General features: G+C 64.5%; 4 protein-coding genes across 4 annotated transcripts; 3 read left to right on the forward strand and 1 right to left on the reverse strand.

Moving 5' to 3' along the window:
- The first annotated feature begins 29 nt into the window (after positions 1-29).
- TAF1C (TATA-box binding protein associated factor, RNA polymerase I subunit C) lies at positions 30-4232 on the forward strand. The gene is made up of 14 exons (XM_072359759.1): positions 30-247; positions 379-472; positions 584-690; positions 775-870; positions 958-1031; positions 1101-1348; positions 1426-1536; positions 1624-1747; positions 1828-1899; positions 1989-2124; positions 2212-2340; positions 2444-2618; positions 2708-2845; positions 3071-4232. The coding sequence occupies exons 1-14, from the start codon at positions 116-118 to the stop codon at positions 4213-4215; spliced, it is 2781 nt and encodes a 926-aa protein (XP_072215860.1). The 5' UTR covers positions 30-115; the 3' UTR covers positions 4216-4232.
- A 242-nt stretch (positions 4233-4474) lies between these two features.
- Positions 4475-5576, forward strand: HINT2 (histidine triad nucleotide binding protein 2). The gene is made up of 5 exons (XM_072359914.1): positions 4475-4560; positions 4877-5020; positions 5100-5204; positions 5279-5351; positions 5428-5576. The coding sequence occupies exons 1-5, from the start codon at positions 4498-4500 to the stop codon at positions 5517-5519; spliced, it is 477 nt and encodes a 158-aa protein (XP_072216015.1). The 5' UTR covers positions 4475-4497; the 3' UTR covers positions 5520-5576.
- Positions 5577-8293: 2717 nt separating this feature from the next.
- On the forward strand, positions 8294-9475 carry SPAG8 (sperm associated antigen 8). Its single transcript, XM_072359217.1, has 4 exons — positions 8294-8323; positions 8427-8538; positions 8622-8684; positions 8760-9475. Exons 1-4 carry the CDS (start codon positions 8304-8306, stop codon positions 8892-8894), a joined length of 330 nt encoding a protein of 109 aa, XP_072215318.1. The 5' UTR covers positions 8294-8303; the 3' UTR covers positions 8895-9475.
- On the reverse strand, positions 9443-18710 carry NPR2 (natriuretic peptide receptor 2). The gene is made up of 22 exons (XM_072359216.1): positions 17949-18710; positions 14770-14969; positions 14586-14699; positions 13995-14130; positions 13788-13882; positions 13574-13706; positions 13403-13487; positions 13210-13330; positions 12751-12825; positions 12594-12671; positions 12373-12477; positions 12164-12235; positions 11924-12083; positions 11683-11838; positions 11431-11599; positions 11173-11319; positions 10872-10995; positions 10697-10765; positions 10455-10629; positions 10251-10349; positions 10068-10159; positions 9443-9993 (listed from the first exon to the last, which is right to left on the reverse strand). Exons 1-22 carry the CDS (start codon positions 18670-18672, stop codon positions 9931-9933), a joined length of 3192 nt encoding a protein of 1063 aa, XP_072215317.1. The 5' UTR covers positions 18673-18710; the 3' UTR covers positions 9443-9930.
- Positions 18711-19425: the final 715 nt, after the last annotated feature.

Consider the following 19425-nt stretch of genomic DNA (forward strand, 5'->3'; position numbering starts at 1 on the left):
AACTTCCGGCGGCGTCGGGACCGCGTGCGCACCGCTTCCGGTCCGGATCCGGACCCGGGTATCCCCGGCACCGCCGAGCGGACGTACCGGGCATCACAGCCACCTGCCCCCTGCGATGGAGTTCCCGGGAGCGCTGTTCCCTTCTTACTTCGGCTCCGGTCCCCCCAACGACGAGGCGGGTCCGGCTCCGGCCGCTGGATGGGGGGAGCGGGGCGAGGTGCTGCAGGCCGGGAGCGGACGGCGGCAGGTGGGGGACAGCGGGGGTACGGGAGGGGATGGAGGGGCACGGGAGGAAGGAGCAGCGAGCGCCGGGGGAGGCGGGGGGGCGCAGTGAGTGAGTGCGGGTGGGGCGCTGACCTCCCGCCGCTCCCCCTGCAGGTGCTGCCGCCGTTTGTGCCCCTCCGCGGCCACGAGGGTGAGAGCTGGACGCCGGCCGAGGCCGCGGCGGTGCCGCTGCTGCCGCCCAACGTGGGTGAGGATCGAGGGGGCGCGGGGGGGGCCGGGAATGGGGCTGCCGCCCGGTGCCGGGACAGCCTTGGCAGCCGCCCCCCCCCCCCCCCGCTGCTCCCCTGCCCCCTCACAGGTTGCTGGGTCCCCGGCGTCACCCCGCAGGACATTCTCTACCGCGGGGTCCTGCACAGAAAGCTGCGGACTGGGAGGTCTGGGGCTGCGCTGGACTTTGCCAAGCAGGTACAGGCTCAGGTGCTGTGAGGAGCCGGGGCTGAGCTCCCCTGTGACGTCCCCGCACAGCCCCACACTGCTGTCCCCACGCAGCTCGGACACTTCTTTGTGGATCACCCTGAGGACGCCTTCAGCTCCCTGGGGCGGCTGCTGCACAAGAACTTCCACCTGGGAGACTCCAGGCTCAGGGTCAGTGTCCTTGGTGATGCAGGAGGGGGACGCTGGTGTACCTCCTCCTTTCTGTTCATAGTGGCACTTCTGCTCTCCTCCCTGCAGAAAGGCAGCGCCCGGGACACAACCATCCGCATGACATCCCTGGTGGAGAAGATCAACCATATGGAAGCCAGGCGGTGAGTGCGGCTGGGCTGGGGGGCCTGGGTGGGCTCCGGCACCTACCTGACATTGATTGTCCCTCACAGTGGCTGCCCTCAGCATCCATTTACCTCCCACCTGCGCTTGTTCTCTCACCTGTGCCGGGACTGGCTCTTTGAGGTGCCACTGGGACTGCTGGCCGACTGCGTGCACGAAGAGCTGCTGCTACAGTGGACCAGCCTGCTCTTCGATGACAGTTCCACAGGGGGAGCACTAGCCTGGCTGCCCCCTCGGGATGCAAGCAGTCACGTGGGATGCCTGGTGTACCCTGGCGGGTTGGCCATGAACCACCTCTGTATCCTTCCCTATGATATGTGGGGGACTCTGGGACAGGGGGGCACTGTGTGGCGGTGCCCTTAGCCTGCACTCCAGATTTCCAGGATGTGGTGCTGGAGGAGCAGCCCCGGGCCCGGGGGCTGCCGGTGCAGTTTGAGCTCAACGGCCGCATCCGGCAAGTAGCTGCTGCCCGGGTGGATGGGCAGGGTGAGTGAGCCCTGGGACATGCACACTGCATACAGACATAGTGGCATCCCTGCCCTCTCATCTGCCCTCTCTCCTGTCTCCTACTAGACTTCGTTGGCGTTCGCTCTGACTACTACTGTGGTGTTTGGAGGATGCCAGGCAAGACAGGGGCTGCCCCCAGCTCACTGCAGGTCATCCACACTGATGTGCCAGCTTCCTGCCTCACCGTCAGGTGTGTGGTGGGAATACAGAGCTCTGGGGAGGTCCTCAGCTACAGGCCTTCCAATGTAATGCCACATCTCTGTCCCACAGCCCACACCTGTCTGGGGAGCTGTCAGTCTGTACCCAGAGCGGAGCCGTCTATCTATGGAACGTGGAGACAGGGTGAGTTGGGGCGCTGCATCCCCAGCGTTCGGTGTTGCAGGAGGCAGGGGTGCTCCGCAGCAAAGAAGAGCTCTGTCCTTTCCCTACAGGCTGCAGCGGCTCCGCCACGACCCCCAAACCATGTTTTTCCGGGACCACTCACCCTGGCGCTGGAGTGACTTCACTGCTCACCCGCGGGTGCTGAGCTGTGCTGACCGCACTGGCATCCTGTGCCTGGATGCTCGGGTGAGCATGAGAACAGGGTTCAGGGTGGGCTGTGGGGTGTCCTACTGTGCCCCATGGTGCTGACAGCACCCTGTTATGCCACCGCAGGCCCCCACCAGCTGCCACTTCAACTTCTTCAAGGTGGGTGAGGAAGCCAAGTGCCAGCAGGGTGAACGCGTGGTACTGCCCATGTACCTGGGTAGGGCTCACCCCTGCCAGCACCTCGTTGCCACACAGGTGAGTCCTCCAAGGCTCAGAGCCCCCAAACCTCCCCACCCACCTCGTGCAGCTGGTTTGGATGCAGGTGGGGGGAGCCCTGCTGAGTCTTGCCCCCTCCTAGTTTGCCATGTACTTGCTGGACGAGCGCTTGCCGCTGGTGCCTGTGCTGAAATGGGCACACATGATGAAAGCCCCCCCTCTGTTGGCCGACATTGTGCCGGGAGAGTCTGGAAGGAGTCATAAAGTGCTGCTGGGCACCTCTCATACCCAGGAGCTGCTGTTGCTGCAGTACACAGGTGAGAAACCAGGCAGGGGAACACAGAGATTCCCCTCATGTCCACGTCTTGCTGCCTCACCAGCTCATTTTTGACATGTCTTATTGCAGGGGGCAGCCAGATGGCCTGCCAGCTCACAGGGCCACCACAGCGGCTACACAGCATTGCCAGCTGCCTACCTCACCTCCCCACACAGCTCCCACACCAGCACCACCTGCTCCAGCAGCGCCTCAGCATCCCCGCAGCTGGTGAGTGGTCCTGGGCTGTGCAGGTCCTGCAGGGGTAGCAGCCAGCAGTCGGTGCTGCATCAGGCGTGCATCAAAAGGCAAATGCTACTCAACACCATGTGCAAGATAAGATATTTGGTGGCTTGGGAGAGGATGTAGGGACAAACTGGGAAAGAGCAGTGAGTGCTGCATTCATGGGGATGTGGAGTAGGGTGTGTGGTGACAGTGCCCCATTTATCCCCATAGGGCTGGCTGCTGTGAAGCATGAGCAAGGCCAGCAAGACTCCCTTCTAGTGTTCCAGCTCTCCGAGGCCGGTGATGTCTTCTATCAGACACTGAGGCACGAAGCAGCACCCACACCTGTTCCAGACCAGAGGGATGAGTCTGAACCAGCTCCCACTCCCGACAAGGGAGATGAAGCAGAAGCACCCCCTGGCTCTCCCATTCTGCTTGGCAGCGAGGGAGAGGAACAGGAGGAGGAAGAAGAGCAGACCTTCTACTTATCCAATCTGGAGGTGATAATCAATGATGAAGAGGAAGAAGAGGAGGTTGTGGCCACGCCAGCAGCCCCTGAGGAACCTGAGCCTCACGCCAGCCCCAGGCCTGCCCCAGATGTGCCCAGCGCAGCTGCTACTCTGCGGTACCGCCGCTGGCTGCGGGCACTGCTGCAGGCATGGGTGAGCTCCCCAGCATCCTCCTGCGGATCAGGACGCCCTACCCTCAGCCAGCGGCGCCTCTTCACCCGCAAGGAGCTGTCGGAGGTGGCACCGAGTGCCCTACAGCAGTACCGGCTACAGCTGCACCAGGCCATGCGTGAGCAGGGCCGCGTCCAGCGTTGGGAGCCAGCCCCAGAGCCCCCCAGCCCACCACCCTCCTTGGAACCCAGCGCCTTGAGTTCCAGGCTAACAGCAGCGTGGAAAGGCGAGTGGGGAGCCATGGGGCCATCCGGCAGCACCCTGCAGAGGCAGCGAGCGCTGCGGGAGCGGCGGCGACAGCAGAAGCGCAACCGGGCTCACCGCAGCCTCTCGGCCAGCTTCACCTCCTCCATCACCTACCAGTCTGAGCTGTCTGAGCTCAGCGAGGGCGGCACTCCCCGCACCCCCCCGGCCACCCCACGGGAGGTGGTGGTGTGCTCTCAACCCCGCACCCCCCCGCAGTCCCCCAACGACACCCTGCTGTCCTCTCAGGAGCTGCAGTCCCGCGGCATCCCCAAGGAGCGCCGGCGCACGCTGCGGGACTACCTGTCCATGTGGACCGAGGGCCCGCAGGATCCCCCCGAGGCCCCCAGCAGCATCACGGTGCAGCGCTGCATCCCCTCCTCGCAAAGCTCACAGAGCCAGCTCTCCTCCGCCTCGCAGCCGCGCCGCAAGCGGCCCCGTATGGGCTTCTAAGCAGCAATAAAGGCGGAGCGGCACCGCTCTCGTTGTCGGCATCCTTGAGGGGACCCACGCGGAACGCGTGGAGGTGTCGCCGCGGGCGGGTGTGCGCTGGGTGTGTGGGTGAGCGAGCAGCGCTGTGAGCGCTTCGGGCTGGGTGCTGGCAGCGTGCGGCACGGTGCCGTCCGTGTCACGCGTGGGGACGTGGAGGAGTGTGCGGGCCCTTTAAGGCGCGGGAGTGAGTGACGAGGTGGGAGCCAATGGGAGCGCGGGGCGGGGGCGGGGCCGGTGCTGGCCATGGCGGCGGTGCTGGCGCGCGGGTTGGCGCGTGCCTGGGTGTCGCGGGCGCGCGCTGTGCAGGTGGGCGCGCGTTGGGAGGGGGCGCGGGAACAGCCGGGGAGGAGCCGTGGGCACCGCGGGGGCGCGGGGAGGAAGGGAGGGAGGGGGGGGTCTCGTGGCTGTGCCGGCGTTCTCAGCCGTGCAAAGTCCACGAGAGAGGGAGCACTGCCCGCTGTGCTTGTGGTCGCACTGCGGTTCGTAACCCACGCGTGTGGCCCCACCATCTACTTCTGCCACCTCACGTCCGTTCCCCAATTCGCACCCGTAACTCCCCACGAGTGACCCCTGTGCGCGGTCCCCTCCCCACGCGCGCCGTGACATCCCCGCGTATCTCCAGCGCTGCCGCTGCGTGGCCGGCGGGCAGGACGGGGAGGTGGGCAAAGCGCAGCGGGCGGCCACCGAGGTGGGCACGGAGCCCACCATCTTCAGCCGGATCATCGCCCGCACCGTGCCGGCCACCATCCTGTACGAGGATGATGAGGTAGGGGTCGGAGCGCACGTCACACCGTGGGTTGTACCCACGCGAGAGCGCGTGGCTCAGCCTGCCTTTCCTCCCTCAGTGCCTGGTATTCCGCGACGTAGCTCCTCAGGCGCCCGTCCACTTCCTAGTGATCCCCAAGCGCCCCATCCCTCGGCTAAGCCGCGTGGGTCCGCAGGACGCGCAGGTGAGCGGGTTGGCTGGCAGGGGCAGCAGTTGGGTGAGGGGTGCGGGGCTGAGCGCCAGGCTCTGCTCCCACAGCTCCTGGGACACCTGATGGTGGTGGCAGCGCGCACAGCTCAGGCAGAGGGGCTGTCTGACGGATACCGGCTGGGTGAGTCGAGTGTTCCCCCTGCTTGTCACCCCACGGGTGACACTCCCTACCCTGATCCTTGCTCCTCTCCCGGCAGTCATCAACGATGGGAAGCACGGTGCCCAGTCGGTGTACCACCTGCACCTTCACGTGCTGGGTGGGAGGCAGATGAACTGGCCCCCCGGCTGAGGCCCCCCGGCCCCCGCAGGTCACCCCACAATAAAGCTTCTTGGGGACACGCAGTGGATTTTCTGGCTGCTTTGTGGTGACTCCCTCAGGGATGGGAATCGGCTGTAAGTTCTGACCCATGCTGCACTGTACACTCCAGGCCTCTCACAAATGTACATTGCACAGCCGAGACACACCGTGCATCCAAAACTGTGCAAAATGTTGCATCGCACAGCGCAGGCCGCGCACAACAACGCTCACCACACTTCATGCATCAGCAGCAAACGTGCATCTGCCACGGTGCACAACACGTTGCACCGCTTACCCCAGCACCCCCACCCCAACACCCCAGCACGTGCAAAACACGCTTAGCGCGCCTCTATCGGAGTAGCTCCGGGCGCGGCTCCAGCCCACGCGGACACGTGCAGGGCCGCAACGCGCAGGCGTCCGTGGGTTCCCTGCCCCGCGCCTCCCGCTCCGTCCGCCGCTAAATTTAGCGCGGGGCGGGCGCTGGCGCAGCGTGCAGCCCACCTGGCACCGCAGTCTGGGCCCCCGCCAGCCGCCCGGGGACCGCAGCCGCCGGGGATAATGTGGGGTCTGTTCAGCAGGGTGCTTCTGCTGGGGCCCGGTTGGGGGGCACCGGCCGGGTCCCTGTTCTCCGCGTGCTGCTCGCAGCTCCCCGAGGTCCCCGTTGCCGGGGGCTGAGGCGCTAGGTCCTTTCTGTATGGCTGGTGGGCGGCAGCAGCAGCGCAGCAGCAGGAGGTTGGCGAACGCCAAAAGCACTCCTTGGGCTGGGGTGGGGGTCCCAAAAAATGCATAGGCGCCGAGGCCCCCGTCTCCGTGCCACGCCGTGGGGAATGGGGCGGGCGAAGGTCCAGAGCTGTTCTCATTCCTCAGCCAAGGACTATCGCAAGTGACGCAAGTTCTCCAAAGAGATCGCGGGGGGAGGGGGGGGGGTGGAGAAGCGGGGGGGATGTGTCACCAGCACGCCGTGCCCAGATGTGCTCCAGCCCCGGGCCCCTCCGCAGGGCTCCGGCACGGACGGCTGCAGCAGCCCCGCTGCCCCCCGCCTGGCGCGAGACCGAGCGCCTGGGGAGGGGCCGCCGCGCTGGGGCAGGGGGTGGGACGTGAGGTCGGCCAGGATAAACAGAGGCCCCAGAGCCGGAGCGCGGTGGCACCGCCGGCGCACACCGCAGAGCGCTGCAATAACAGCCCGGGGCCGGCGCCGCCGTCAAAGGGCCCTTCTTCTGCCCGGCGGGGGGGGGAGCGGGGCCGGCGTCCTGCAGGCGCTGAGGGCGGCTCGGCCCTGCCCTGCCTGCCCCGGGCTGTCACCGTGGGGCCGAGCTCGCAGCTGGGCGCCGGGCACGAACGGCCCGCCCAACCCCGCAGCGCGCACATGGCCGGAGCCCGCGCCCGCGCCGGCCTGGCCACACCCCCTTTTGCCTCTAGCCACGCCCCCTTGCCCCTGGCCACGCCCCCTTGCCCCTCTCGCTCCGTTTTGCCCCGTTCTCCTGCCCCGCCCCGCTCTCACCCCCGCCAATGGGAAGCGCGCCCTCACGCGGCGCCACCAATCAGCGCGCGGGATGTGCGGGCTCGGCGCGCGTTCACCGTCCCCATGGAGATGCGGGACTCAGCCATGCAGCGCGGAGCGCGGCGGGGGCCCGAGACCCCCCAGGGGTGGGTCCGGGACAGCAGGGGGGTCGTGGGGAGCTCATTGGGGTCACGAGCTTCGGGGATCCCCCGTGTCTTTTGGGGGGTCCAAAACAGAGGGCACGGAGGGGGACGCACCGTGGGATGCAGCCCAGCCGTTCTCTGTCCCCACGCAGGGTTGCTCTGACCGGCCACGTCGTGCCCGTGCACCCTGAGGATGGAGCCCCGAGCAGCATCAGGCTGCAGGGGGAAGTGCTGCTGCCCCTGGTGTCTCCGTGCCGCAGAGACGCGGTGGTGTTTGTGGCCGAGCAGCCCCAGGAGGTGATGACGACCCCGACCGAGGACCCGGCCGAGGTGGTGGACGCAGAAGAGGAGCACCACGACTGTCAGGTGCCACCGACTCTGACTGAGGAGTCCCCCAAGGTGCTGGTGCCCACAGCCAAGGATGTCCCCGAGGTGCCGGCAGAGCAGCTGAGATGCAATGTGCCACAGGGCACCTGCCTGATCCACAACTGGCAGGAGGAGGTAAACCCCTGCCCCAAACCCAACCCGGGGGGCACCGTGAGCCCCTGCTCCCTAAACAGCCACCCGAACTGCTGGGACGCCCTTGAGTTTTGTGGGATGGGGAAGGAGCCTGACAGCACCCACCCCGAGGCTCAGCTGAGCACAGGCAGGGAGGTTCAGGGGAACGTTTGCTGTACTGGAGCAATGGTGCGTGCTCCAGAAGCATCAAGTTAGGCCAAAATTAGATGGAGGATACCCGAAATTCTCACTGTCTGCCCTGGACCCCTACATCCACAGGGCTGAGGTTTCCTTCATGGAAAGCTGTGAGCACCCTGGGACAGTGACCCCACGGTGTGCCCCACACTGTGTCCCCAGAGGGCTAACAACCACCTGGACAACGTGGTACCATCAGAGCTGGGCAGCGAGGGCTCTGCCCACCGGCACGGCCACCACAAGCTGCTGACCCCCCTGCACCCATCAGTCTCATTGCCCTGCAGCACCACCAAGGATGATTTCTGCCTACCCTACAGAGTCCCACCAACGACACAAGGTACAGCCTCAAAAAAAGGGGGAGAGGGGCTTTTGGGAGAGGAGGGAGAGAGGGAGTCGTGATGTTAAGGATGCTGGCTCCCCACAGGGCAGCGGGAGGCCATGCTGTACCAGAAGTACCGGTGAGCCTGTGGGACCCCAAGAGTGGTCCAGTCCTTAGGGACTCCGACATTGGGCACAGGGAGGTGGGTCCTTGGCACCCCACACCCTCCCACTGCCCTGCAGGCCGGAGCTGATGGAGGAGATCCACCCACCACCCAGCACCATGGAGGCCCACTCCACCATGCACCAGGATCACCAGACAGGGGGCTTCCAGCCCACACCACCTGCCTTCCAGGTACTGCCTGCCACCCTGCACCCCACAGTGGGGTCTCCACACTATCCCCCAACTCACAGGGGATTTCCCCTTTTCTCCTGCAGCCCCACAACTACCACATGGAGCAGCCCTACAGCTTCTGGCTGGAGCACGTCCACAACCTGCCCGTGAGCACCCGCACCCTGCCCCACCATCTTGCTGTCCCCACTGCTCACAGGGGTCTCTGTATCTCTGCCCTCCAGGGCGTCACCTGCATCCGCACCGGAGACAGTCCCTTCCGCAGGAACGCCGCCTTCTCCACCCCCATCACCGAGTACCTGGAGCAGCCCCTGCCCTATGAGCCAGCGAACCGCAGGCTGAAGCCCAGCATGAAATAAAGAGCGGGGGCCAGTCCTGCTGCTGGCACCCTGATGTTCCCTGGGATGTCCCCAAAGTAGGCTGTGGGTACCCCAAATCCCAATGCAAAGGTGCTCTTTATGGAACAGCACACCACAAGATGTGGCACGTCCCCTGGGACATGTCCCTCCACTGTGTCCACAGCGGAAGTCACATATCCCCATCCCTATTCCCAGGTGGGTGATTTGCATCCCCACCCCCAGGTGGATGACATGGGTCCCCATCCCTGTTCCCAGGAGGGTGACATGTAAACCCATCCCCAACTCCATATGGATGACACACATCCCCATCCTTATCCCCTTGGTCCCCATCTCTGTCCTCAGCCCCAGGAGGATGATGTGTCCCCGTTCCCAGGCTAGTGACACACATCCCCATCCCCATGTCCAGACTGGTGACACATCACCTTCCCCATCCCCAACCCCAGGTGGGTGACAGGCATCCCCATCCCCAGCTGCCCCAAGGGTGCAATTCTGCCCCTCCCCCCCTTCAAAGCCCACACCTCTCTGGGGTAAAGCAAAGCACAGGAGCTGCAAACAGCAGGACTGAGGGCAATTTGTATTTCAACAAAATAGTCTGCGCGCACGCTTATATTTACACCTGGGGAGGGGATATTTACAGGGCTGGGGTGAGGGGTGGGGCTATATACATGGGGGGTATGTGGAGGGGAGCAGCGAAGTCTAATCCTGTCCTACTCCTTTCCTCTCTTTGGGAAAGGGGTGAGACAGGTGCAAGGGGAGCAGAGTACTGAAAAGAGAAGGCAAAGTGCCGTGTGGGGCAGCCAGGCCCCAGGGATGGCTCAGACCCGCCGAGCCACAGAGGTCGGGGATGGGGGGTCAGGACCCAAGAGGCTGGGGGAGGTCAGGAGGGTTCTCCCAACCAGGGGGCAGCAGGAGGCTTGGAGGGAGCTTTGCTGGTGCTGATGGAGGGGACGGGCGGTGCAGCGCCCACTGAGCCCCCCTGCCCCAGTACTGCTGCGGGGGGTCCTGGTGCACCCCAAGAAGGGGGGCTCTGCTGGGCTCAGACGGCTTTGGGGTCTTTCCGCTCACCCAGCAGCCAGTATGTCCGCATCTTCCCCTTGCCCTGGGTGGGGGGAAATGGTCAGACCCCCCAGGACTGCTGTCCCCACGGTGCTTTCCCCAGCACTGCATCCTCACCTTCATCTCCACATCTCCACGCAGCTCCAGCTCAAAGCAGCCGAACTCATCCAGGACTTCTTTGGTGGTGGAGGAAACGTGGATCTTCAGGGCTGGGGAGCAAAGGGACATGCGTGGGGCTGGGAATGGGATGCACCTGTGGTGCTCAGGGCAGGGGTGGGTACCGCCAGCCCCACGACTCACCCTGTCCATTGGACTCCATGCGGGACGCCGTGTTCACTGTATCCCCAAACAAGCAGTACCGCGGCATCTTCAGCCCCACCACTCCTGCGCACACGGGACCTGGGGGCACCGAGACGCTCAGGGATGTCAGAAGGGCAGAGAGCATCCCACCCCCACCATCCCCAGCCCTATGGTGCAGCAGCCCCCCAACAGCCTGGGGCTCACCGGTGTGGATGCCGATGCGCAGACGCAGTTGGTCATTGGGCCGGTGCCGGATTTTGAAGGTTTTGACAGCCTCCAGCAGGGCCAGGGCCATGCGGACGATCTCATGGGCGTGCAGCTTGCCGTTGCGCACCGGCAGCCCTGACACCACCATGTAGGCATCCCCAATGGTCTCCACCTGTGGCAGTGGGGTCAGGAGGAGTGGACACCCATTGGTACCCACCTTGGTGCCCCGTACCCCTTACCTTGTACACATCGAAGTTGTCAATGATGGCATCAAAGCAGGTGTAGAGGTCATTCAGCAGCGTCACCACCTGAAAGAAGCACAGTGGGGATGGTGGCAGCAGGGTGTCTTCAGCCCTGTGCATAGCACTGAAAGGGGATGATGAGCCCCCTGCCCACCCCTAGCCCTGTTCCCACCTGCATCGGGGTGCTCTCAGCTGAGAGTGCAGTGAAGCCCACGATGTCACTGAAGTAAATGGTGACGCTGTCGAAAGCCTCAGCTCGCACCGTCTCCCCACGCTTCAGCTGCTCTGCCACAGAACTGCCAAGGGAAGCAGGGACAGTGGGTGCTGGGATCCTCTCCTCAAATCACATCCCCCCCTCCTCCCTGCTCCCCCCACCAGCACCAGCACAGGGAGCAAGGAAGGACTCCTGTGCCCTCAACCCCAGTGCAGCCCCCAGCCCCACGCAGCCCCCAGCCCCACGCAGCCCCCCTCACTGGGGCAGGATCTGGTAGAGGAGGTTCTCAGCTTTGCGCTTCTCCTCCAGGTAGGCTTGGGTTCGTTCCTCCACCAGCTTCTCCAGGTTGTTGGCATACTGCTCCATGCGCGACAGCAGGTTGTCCAGGATGCTGGTGCTGCCCTCCCTGCAGGGACAGGGGCAGCTGGGTCAGGGGGACATGGGGACACTCCCCTGGTGGCTGCCTCCACTCCCAGGTGGAGCTGGGGCTTCTGCACCCCCACACCTCAGCACCCACTTGTTGAATCTACGGATGAAGATCTTGATCTGGCTGAAGTCGGGGCGCTCAGCAGGCTCCTGTGCCCAGCAGCGCTCCATCAGCACGGCCAGCTCCTCGCTGTGCACCCCGATGTCGATGGAGGGCCGGAAGAAGGGCTTCTGGCTGTTGCGTACCTTCTGCACAATCTCTGCCCAGCAAGCAGGGGCTGATGGTGAGCACAGACCCCAGAATCCATCCCATACCTTCCCATCCCCTTCAAATCTCCCTAACCTTTTGGGCTCAGGTCCATGCCCTCGATGTAGAAGGGGCCGTTGCGCAGGGCAATCTCCTGCACAATGATGCCAAAGCTGTAGACGTCGGCTTTCTGCATGCCCTGTGCAGGCAGATGGCCCTTCTGCAGCAGCTCTGGGGCTGTCCACAGCTTCTCTGTAGGGGCACAGCCACGGAGCAGTGAGGTAAAGCCCCCCATCCCCCTGCCACCCATGTCCCTGTCCCCACAGTGAGTGCTCACTGGCGTAAAGGGCATGTGTGTCCTCGCCGTCACAGGGTGTGCGGAAGCTGGCCAGCCCATAGTCGGTGATCTTCAGCACAAAGCGGCTGTCCACCACACAGTTGGAGGACTTGAGGCTGCCATGGTGCCCAATGATGCTGTTGTGCAGGAAGGCCATTCCCTGCACCGGACAGAGAGACATGGTGACACCAGCACCCCTCAGCATCCCCTTCAGGCCAACTGTGCCCCCGGCTCAGGTACCTTGACAATGTCGTTGATGAGCGAGTAGCGAAACATCCAGTCCAAGTTGATGCTCTCATTCTCCAGGATGTCCTGGAGAGGCACACTCACTCATCTCTATCCTCGTTCACGTCCCCGTTTCTCCACCCCCATCTCCACTCCCCCACCCCCATTTCAGTTTCTCTCCCCTTCCCCTCCCCACCTCCTCCACCCTCGTGTCCCTTCACTACCTGCAGGCTGCCCCTCGGGCAGTACTCAGTGACAATGCAGATGTTGGGAGGATCGATGCAAGCCCCAATGAAGCGTGTCAGGTGGTTGAACTGGATGTCCCGCATCTGGGGGTGCAAGCAGAGCTTGGTGGAGACAGGCAGCAACCTGTTGGCCCACCACCACGAGGAGCAGATACTGCACCCCTACAGAGCACAGACCCCATCCCAGACCCCACACCTACATGTTTTAGCTCAAAGAGCACCTGCCGCGTCAACTCAATGCGCTTCTTGTTGACATGCTTGATAGCCACCACGTTGCCCTGGGGACAACGGAGGGGTGAGTGCTCACCAGGTAGCTTTGGGGAAACATGCTGGCACCCCATAGGGGTGCAGACTGACCTTGAAGTGTCCGGTGTTGGCAAAGATCTGGTACTTGCCATGCGTGGTCATCAGCGAGCCATAGCTGGAGCCACGCTGCAGGGAGGGAGTGTTAGGGACAGAGACATCAGGACACATGATGGCATCCACAGAGCAGGGCAAGGACAGGACAAGGTCTGGTCTGTAGGGTCAGCATGAGGGAGTGCAAAGTCTATAGTCTACAGTGCATGGGGGGCTGTGGAGATGCAGCACTACAAGGGATGGAGGGCCTCACAGGGGATGGATGGAGCATGGCGCTCCACAGGGACTCCGGGCTGTGGGGGGATGGAAGGGCATGAATGAAATGTGGCTCTGAAAGAGATGGAGAGCTTTGCAAGGGATGGATGAACACAGGGAGTACAATATGACTCTGTAAGAGACACGGGGATGTGCAGGAGGACAGGACAGGGACAGGACAGGAGTAGAGGGATGAGGTCTCACCAGGGACAGTGTAAGCCGGCTGCCTGCTCCCTTATGGTACCGCTCTGCGCTCCCAAAGTGCAGCTCATCCCAGCGGATCCTCCACAGCATGCTGGCCAGCTCCTTCTCCAGCATCAGCTTCCTGGGGGGCACAATGGGTCAGCCTGCCCATCCCTACCACCCCCCACCCTACTGCCCCTCCATCCGTACCCACCTGAAGATGAGGAAGCTGGAGATGCCAAACATGACGAAGGTGAGCCCGGTGCCCAAAGCAACGATGGCCAATGTGGAGAGGGGGGCTGCCATGGGTTAGGGAGGCTGTTAGCACTGCTGTGGGGCTGCGCACCCCGAGGGAAGGAGAGAGTGGGACACCCCATGCACCCACTTTTATCGCAGGAGGGGTCATCCACATCAAAGACGCAGGGTGGGTTGTCCAATGGGGGAGCCCCCTTCACCCAGCGGATGGGCCGCCCCAGCCAGCGGATCTGCTTCTCTGCACCCGAGTAGTGTCCCACCACCTGTGGAGAGACAGCTGAGCCCAGACCCCACACACACACACTGTCCCCCATTCCCCAGCAGGACCCCGGTGCTGCCCCCACCTCGTACTGCCCACTCTCGGGGTCACCCATGGCCCACAGGTTGAAGTCAGTGTCACGGTCGTTGTTGCTGTCCATGCTCACCAGTCCCGTCACCCCTATGGCACAAGTGAGGCCCAGGTGGAATGTGGAGCACAGGACCAATCCCTGCAGCCCACCTGTTCCCCCCTTCCCCTTCAACCCCCCCCCAGCCCCTCTCCCTGCTGCTACCCTGGAACTTGCGGTCCCGCATCTTCTCGATGAGCTGCGTGGCGTTCTTCTTGGAGCCGCCCTCCCGCAGGGTCTCGTTCAGCACCATGGCGTACAGCAGCACCCCGTCATAGAAGCACCCCGCCACCAGGTTCATCTGCAGGAGGGAGCTGAGCACTGCATGCATTCCCTGCGAGCCCACAGCTCTATGCCAGAGCCATGCACACCTCTACAGCCCCAACCCCACAGCGGGGCTATGCTCACCCCTGCAGCTCCATTACCCTGCAGCAGGTACATGCACACCTCAGCAGCTCTGTAACCCTGAACTGGTGGCATGCATGCCCTTGCAGCCCTGTAACCCCACAGTGGGGCCATGCATATCACCCATAAGCCCACAGTGTTGCCACACACAACACCACAACCCCATAGCCCTGTACCATACCCACTCACAGGCCCTGCAGAGATATCACCACGTTGCACTGCTCCAACCAGGAACATATGCCATCACCCTCCACCACATCCCACCCTCTGCAACCCCAAAGGGACAGTCCCCACATCAGGCAGAGCCCCACAGGGACAGTCCCCCATCGGCATGCGGTGGGACCCGCTCACCAGGGAGTAGTTGAGCTGCACCCCAAACTTCTGCTTGGCACGCAGGATGAGCTGGGTCTGGAAGTGCTGGTACTCGGGGTTCTGGGGCTCATAGTAGGTGATCACCAGCACAGTCTGCAAACACAGCAACCCATGTCACGCTGAAGTCCCAACCCAAACCCCCATGTAGGAGGGTGCAGCTCACCTGGAAAGCCTCACGCAGCCCCGCATCCTGCCCCGAACCCTGCTGCCAGGGCTTGAAGGCGTCGTGGGCAGAGTCCCCCCGCAGGCTCTCCCCAAAAACATCGACGTAGAAGAAGACGTAGTCGCCGTTGGTCAGGTTCTCGCGCTGTGCCAGCTGCATGATGCGGCGCAGCATCTCCGGCGGCCCACACAGGTACACCACTGCCAGGATGTGGGGTGTCAGCACACAGCTCCCACCTCACAGAGTCATGGGGTCACCCCATAGCCCTGCCGGCCTGGACGTGCCCATGGCACATCGTCCGGTATGGGGGGAAAGGGGAACTTCAGCACATGGGGTGGATGGATGCCCTGCACACCGCACGCTGTGGAGTGCCATCACCTTGGCTCAAAGGCTTTGGGGAAGGGGAATATCAGGCTGGGAAAGGCGTCAGGGCCATGCCCCAGAGCCCGCTGGGGAATCCAGGCTGAGGAAAGGGACAAAAACATGTTTGGGTTTGCGGTCGGTCGTGCGGCAGGAATGCGCAGGTTCCCGGATTCCAGCACCTTCGGCCGGCCACAGCATTAATTGGAAACAGAGCATCTGCTGCTGCGACCCGAGAGCCAAGGGGGTGCCCGGGCCCCGTCCCACCACCCCCACCGCCCCACAGCTCAATGATTGGGCCTCTGTCAACCCCAGAGTGACACAGAGATGGGCGATGTGTGGCGCTGGCAGCAGGTACCCTGCTATGGAGTCAGGCACCCCGTGGGCTGCTGTGCAGAGAGCGTCCGGAACCCCCCCGAGCAGGGGCCCTCCTGCCACCGCCTCCTCCCTCCCTCCCCCCGGAAAACCAGGGCCCCCGCTCCAGCCAGCCTGGCTGGGAACCCACGATTGAGCAACGGGGGAGGAGGCGGCGGGCGCCGGAGGAATGTCACGCTCAGCTGCTGGCCCCGCACACAGCCCTAATCCCGGCACTGCTGGGACTGGGTGCACGGCGACGGGGGGATCGGGGCTGGCATCTGCATATGTGGGCACTGAACTTGGTGAAAGCCTTCATCCGTGGCTGCAGAACCCTTGGAGAACTGCACATGGGGAGGGACAGGCGCTGGGACACAGCGTGGCACAAGGCAGCGTGAGGGACATGGACTGTCCCTTCAGGGGGGCTTCTCCATGGGGCAGAAACCACTGGGGCTTCTTAATGGGACATCCTCCCAAAAAACACAATGCCACCCCTGTGCCACCTCCTGCCCCACCCCGCAGTCCTTGGGGACACCACGTGAGACCATCCCTGGCTGTGACAGCTGGTAGCAGATGGTGGCACGGCCGTGCAGGGGCCCACATGGCCATAGCCCTCATCACGGGGGGAGGTGGGGAATGGAGCCAGCATGGCTCCTGGGGCAAGAGATGTGCAGAGGGGTCGGGGCTGTGTGACAGGTGCCACCCAAATGGGGGAAACACACGGGGCTGGAAGCACCATCGAGCGGCAGGGGACAAACCCCAGCGCCCACCCATGTCCCCAGGCGCAGGACCTGCGCTCTGAAGGCAGATGCCCCGGTAATTCCCTCATCTGCAGCTCTAATTATATCAGCCCTGCTGCGAGCAGCAGCAGCGACGTGGGGCCCGGCACGTCGCCCTCAGGCCCAGAGAAAGGACATGGCAGCACAGTGCTGATGGGGCAGGTGCCTGCCAGCCCCACTACTGCCAAATGGGGATGCAGCCGCATCCCCCGTACCCACATTTGGGGCAGCAAACACTGAGGAATGGGGAGCACTGGGGGCACAAAGAGGGACGTGGCTCTCCTCAGCCTCACCCCGGGTGATGCCAAAGCAATGCTCAACGCAGGGTGCATAGTAACAGCATGCTCCATGGCCCCACACAGCACGGGGCAGCTCCAGGGGCCCCACGTCTCTGCCCATGCTGCCTTGAGCCAGGGGCACCGATCGCATCAGGGTGATTTACAGCTCCAAGCCGGAAACGTTGGAAGTGATCGCTGAGCTGTGCTTTTTCCCTGCGCACTCCCTCACCCCAGAAAGCCATCAGCTCAGGGCTAGGGGCTCGCAGCTCCCTCAGGCTCAGCCCTGCTGGCCCATCTGGCTCCTCTCATCCTAGCCTCGTGTCCTTCCTAATGACACAGCATCTTCAGATCCATTAAGGAGAGCTGCCTCCCCGATCGATACGCCCTGCTCATCAATAATGGAGGAGCAGCTGCCTGCCCTTGCTCTCCAGCTGCCTCCGGAGCCCCTCCATTTCTTACTGCACCCAATAGAACCACTCTCCCGGGGCGTTCCCAGCCTTGTCCCCATCCCTCCGCCATGATCACAGCTGGGGACCAGCACCAAGGCAGGGGGCCCAAGCGCCAGGCTGTTCCTTCCCTGCGTGGGGCACATCCATCTCACTGTGCTGGCACCAGAGCCACTGCCAGCGCTGCCCATCAGTGGCCACGTCTGCACCATCACCTCCGCCTCCAGGTCCAGCCTGCCCTTGGTGGCCCAAGCCACAGCGTGCCACATGGGTGCCACCGTGTCTCCTGTGCCCTGTGAGGGGCTTCAGGCAGGGTTCGGGGGTCCCGAGGTTCCTAATCCTGCCCTGGATATCCCAACGGTACCAAGGTGACTCCAAGTCCCCTAGGACCTGCCTTGTTCTGCCACTGAACCCGCTGTCCCATGTCCCCCAGTCTGCTGTGACCCCCCCTCCACTATGCCCGATGTTCTGCCTCACACGGGTCCTACTGCATCCCCAACCCCACACTGTGCCCCAGAGGTCCCACCGTGTGCCCTTCCATTTGCTGTGCCCCACAAAGGTTCCCTCCTGCCCACATCTCGTTGTGTCCCACACAGGTCCCACTGTGTGTCCATCCCCTCGTCGTGCCCAGTCGGGTGTCCCCACACTTTTTCAGTGACTCACAAGGGTCCCGCTGGGTGCTCAAACGCTCACTGTGCGCCACGGGGGCCCCAGAATCGTGCCCACCCTCTTGTGCCACGCACGGGTCCTGCCGTACGCCCCAGGAGCAGCCCCCCCTCCCTCTCCATCTCCGCACCGCGCCCCACCGAGCACTATTCCACACTCTCGGCGCGGCTCCCCGCCCCGCGCGAGGCCCCCGTTCCCTCCGCGAGACCCCCGCCCACCCCATCCCGTCCCGTCCCGTCAGTCCGGGCCCCGCCGCCCCTCCCGGCACCGCACGCACTCGCCGCGCCGCCACGCACCGCGCCCGCTGGCCTTGATGAAGTGGATGGCGGTGTCGGGGCCGCCCTCGTCGGGGGAATAGATGTGGTGCCGGACGGTGAGGTTGCTGCCGTCCTGCAGCTCCTGAAAGACGCCCTCGATGGTGAAGTAGTAGGGCCGGTCGTCGGTCTTGCGGTCCACGTAGAGCAGCGCGGCGCGGGAGCTCCAGTTGAAGTGGGCGTGCAGGTGGGAGACGAAGGCGCCCAGCTTGGGGGCGGAGGGCCCGGTGCGCACCGTGGTGCGGTAGTGCTCCTGCTTCTCGCTGAAGCCCACGGCCACGGCGCCGGCGGTGATGAGCGGCAGCCGCCAGTGCGAGGCGAAGCGCCCCACCGAGGCGGCGGGGTAGACGCAGCCCGGCCCGAAGAGCACGTCGGGGTCGTGGTAGAGCTTCAGGTCCACGGCCTTCAGCGGCGCCACGTACTCGGAGCAGGCCCCCCCCAGCTCGGAGCTCATGAACTCGACGCGCACCGAGAAGGGCCGCGGCAGCAGCGGCGGTTCCCCCCGCTGCAGCGCCTCCAGCGCCAGGCTCAGCGCCGGCTCCACGCGCGGCCAGGCCCACGCGTAGCTCACGTTGCGCTCCGGCAGCACCACGGCCACCGTCAGGTTGGCGCCCGCCCCGTCGGGGTTCGCCGCCCGCCGCCCTCCGCCGCCGCCGCCCGCCGCCGCCAGCAGCGCGGCCAGCACCAGCGGCAGCCGCGGAGCCATGGGCCGCGATGGCTCCTGCGCCCGCCGCCGCCCGCGGCTCCTCCGTCCGCCGCCCCGCCGCCTGCACCTCCCCCGGGCGGGGCCGCCCCGGGACGGGCAGCTCTCCCCCCCACCCCTCGCCGCCCCGCCCCGCGCCGCCCCCCGCCCTCGGCCCCTCGGCAGGCGCGGCGGGCGGTGGTCGCGCCGTCGGGGCGCGGGGTCTGCCCGAGCTGAGAGATGGGGAGCGGGGCGCGTGGGTAGGGGGTGTCGAGGAGAGAGGCAGAGTGCTGCGAGCTCTCAGCGCCTGGGGGAGTTGGGGAGGGGGCTGGGGCGATGCGGAGTTTGTGTACCGGGGGTCCTCAGTGCCACGGAGGTCCGAGTTCTGGGTAGACCTAAGTATGGAGGGATTGGGAAGTTGGTTCCGGGTGCTGGGGGTTCTAAGCGCGGGGGAGAGGGGAGGGCGAATAGGTTATGATGGTCGGGGTACGGGGGTGTCCAGCATGGGGGAACTGGGGAGGGGATCTGGGGTGCTGGGGGGTCTCAGCATAGGAGAATCAAGAGGGGTGCCCAGGTTCTGAGGAGACCTGGACGTGGGGGTTGGGGAGGTGTTCCCGGGTGCTAATGCGATACAAGACGAGGGGATTGGTACGAGTTGGGGTGCCGGAGGTCCCCGTTATGGGGGAAATTGGGTGCCCGAGTTCGGGGGGGTGGAGGGGAGAGACGTGGTGCAGCGTGAGGAGGTGGTCGCTTAGGGGAAGTGGGAAATAAGTACCC

The sequence above is a fragment of the Excalfactoria chinensis genome, chromosome Z, assembly GCF_039878825.1.
Source record: "Excalfactoria chinensis isolate bCotChi1 chromosome Z, bCotChi1.hap2, whole genome shotgun sequence".
Classification (NCBI taxonomy): domain Eukaryota; kingdom Metazoa; phylum Chordata; class Aves; order Galliformes; family Phasianidae; genus Excalfactoria; species Excalfactoria chinensis.

Excerpts from the sequence above, each read along its gene's own strand:
- SPAG8 (XM_072359217.1), top strand. The coding sequence starts at position 8,304 with ATGCTGTACCAGAAGTACCG. Across the intron at positions 8,539-8,621 it reads CCACACCACCTGCCTTCCAG|CCCCACAACTACCACATGGA; the intron begins GTACTGCCTGCC and ends TTTCTCCTGCAG. Across the intron at positions 8,685-8,759 it reads AGCACGTCCACAACCTGCCC|GGCGTCACCTGCATCCGCAC; the intron begins GTGAGCACCCGC and ends TCTGCCCTCCAG.
- NPR2 (XM_072359216.1), bottom strand. The coding sequence starts at position 18,672 with ATGGCTCCGCGGCTGCCGCTGGTGCTGGCCGCGCTGCTGGCGGCGGCG. Across the intron at positions 13,331-13,402 it reads TCCAGCTTCCTCATCTTCAG|GAAGCTGATGCTGGAGAAGG; the intron begins GTGGGTACGGAT and ends TGTGCCCCCCAG. Across the intron at positions 12,826-13,209 it reads GCCGGCTTACACTGTCCCTG|CGTGGCTCCAGCTATGGCTC; the intron begins GTGAGACCTCAT and ends CCCTCCCTGCAG.
- HINT2 (XM_072359914.1), top strand. The coding sequence starts at position 4,498 with ATGGCGGCGGTGCTGGCGCGCGGGTTGGCGCGTGCCTGGGTGTCGCGG. Across the intron at positions 5,021-5,099 it reads TCCTGTACGAGGATGATGAG|TGCCTGGTATTCCGCGACGT; the intron begins GTAGGGGTCGGA and ends TTCCTCCCTCAG. Across the intron at positions 5,205-5,278 it reads TGGGTCCGCAGGACGCGCAG|CTCCTGGGACACCTGATGGT; the intron begins GTGAGCGGGTTG and ends CTGCTCCCACAG.
- TAF1C (XM_072359759.1), top strand. The coding sequence starts at position 116 with ATGGAGTTCCCGGGAGCGCTGTTCCCTTCTTACTTCGGCTCCGGTCCC. Across the intron at positions 871-957 it reads TGGGAGACTCCAGGCTCAGG|AAAGGCAGCGCCCGGGACAC; the intron begins GTCAGTGTCCTT and ends TCCTCCCTGCAG. Across the intron at positions 2,125-2,211 it reads TCCTGTGCCTGGATGCTCGG|GCCCCCACCAGCTGCCACTT; the intron begins GTGAGCATGAGA and ends ATGCCACCGCAG.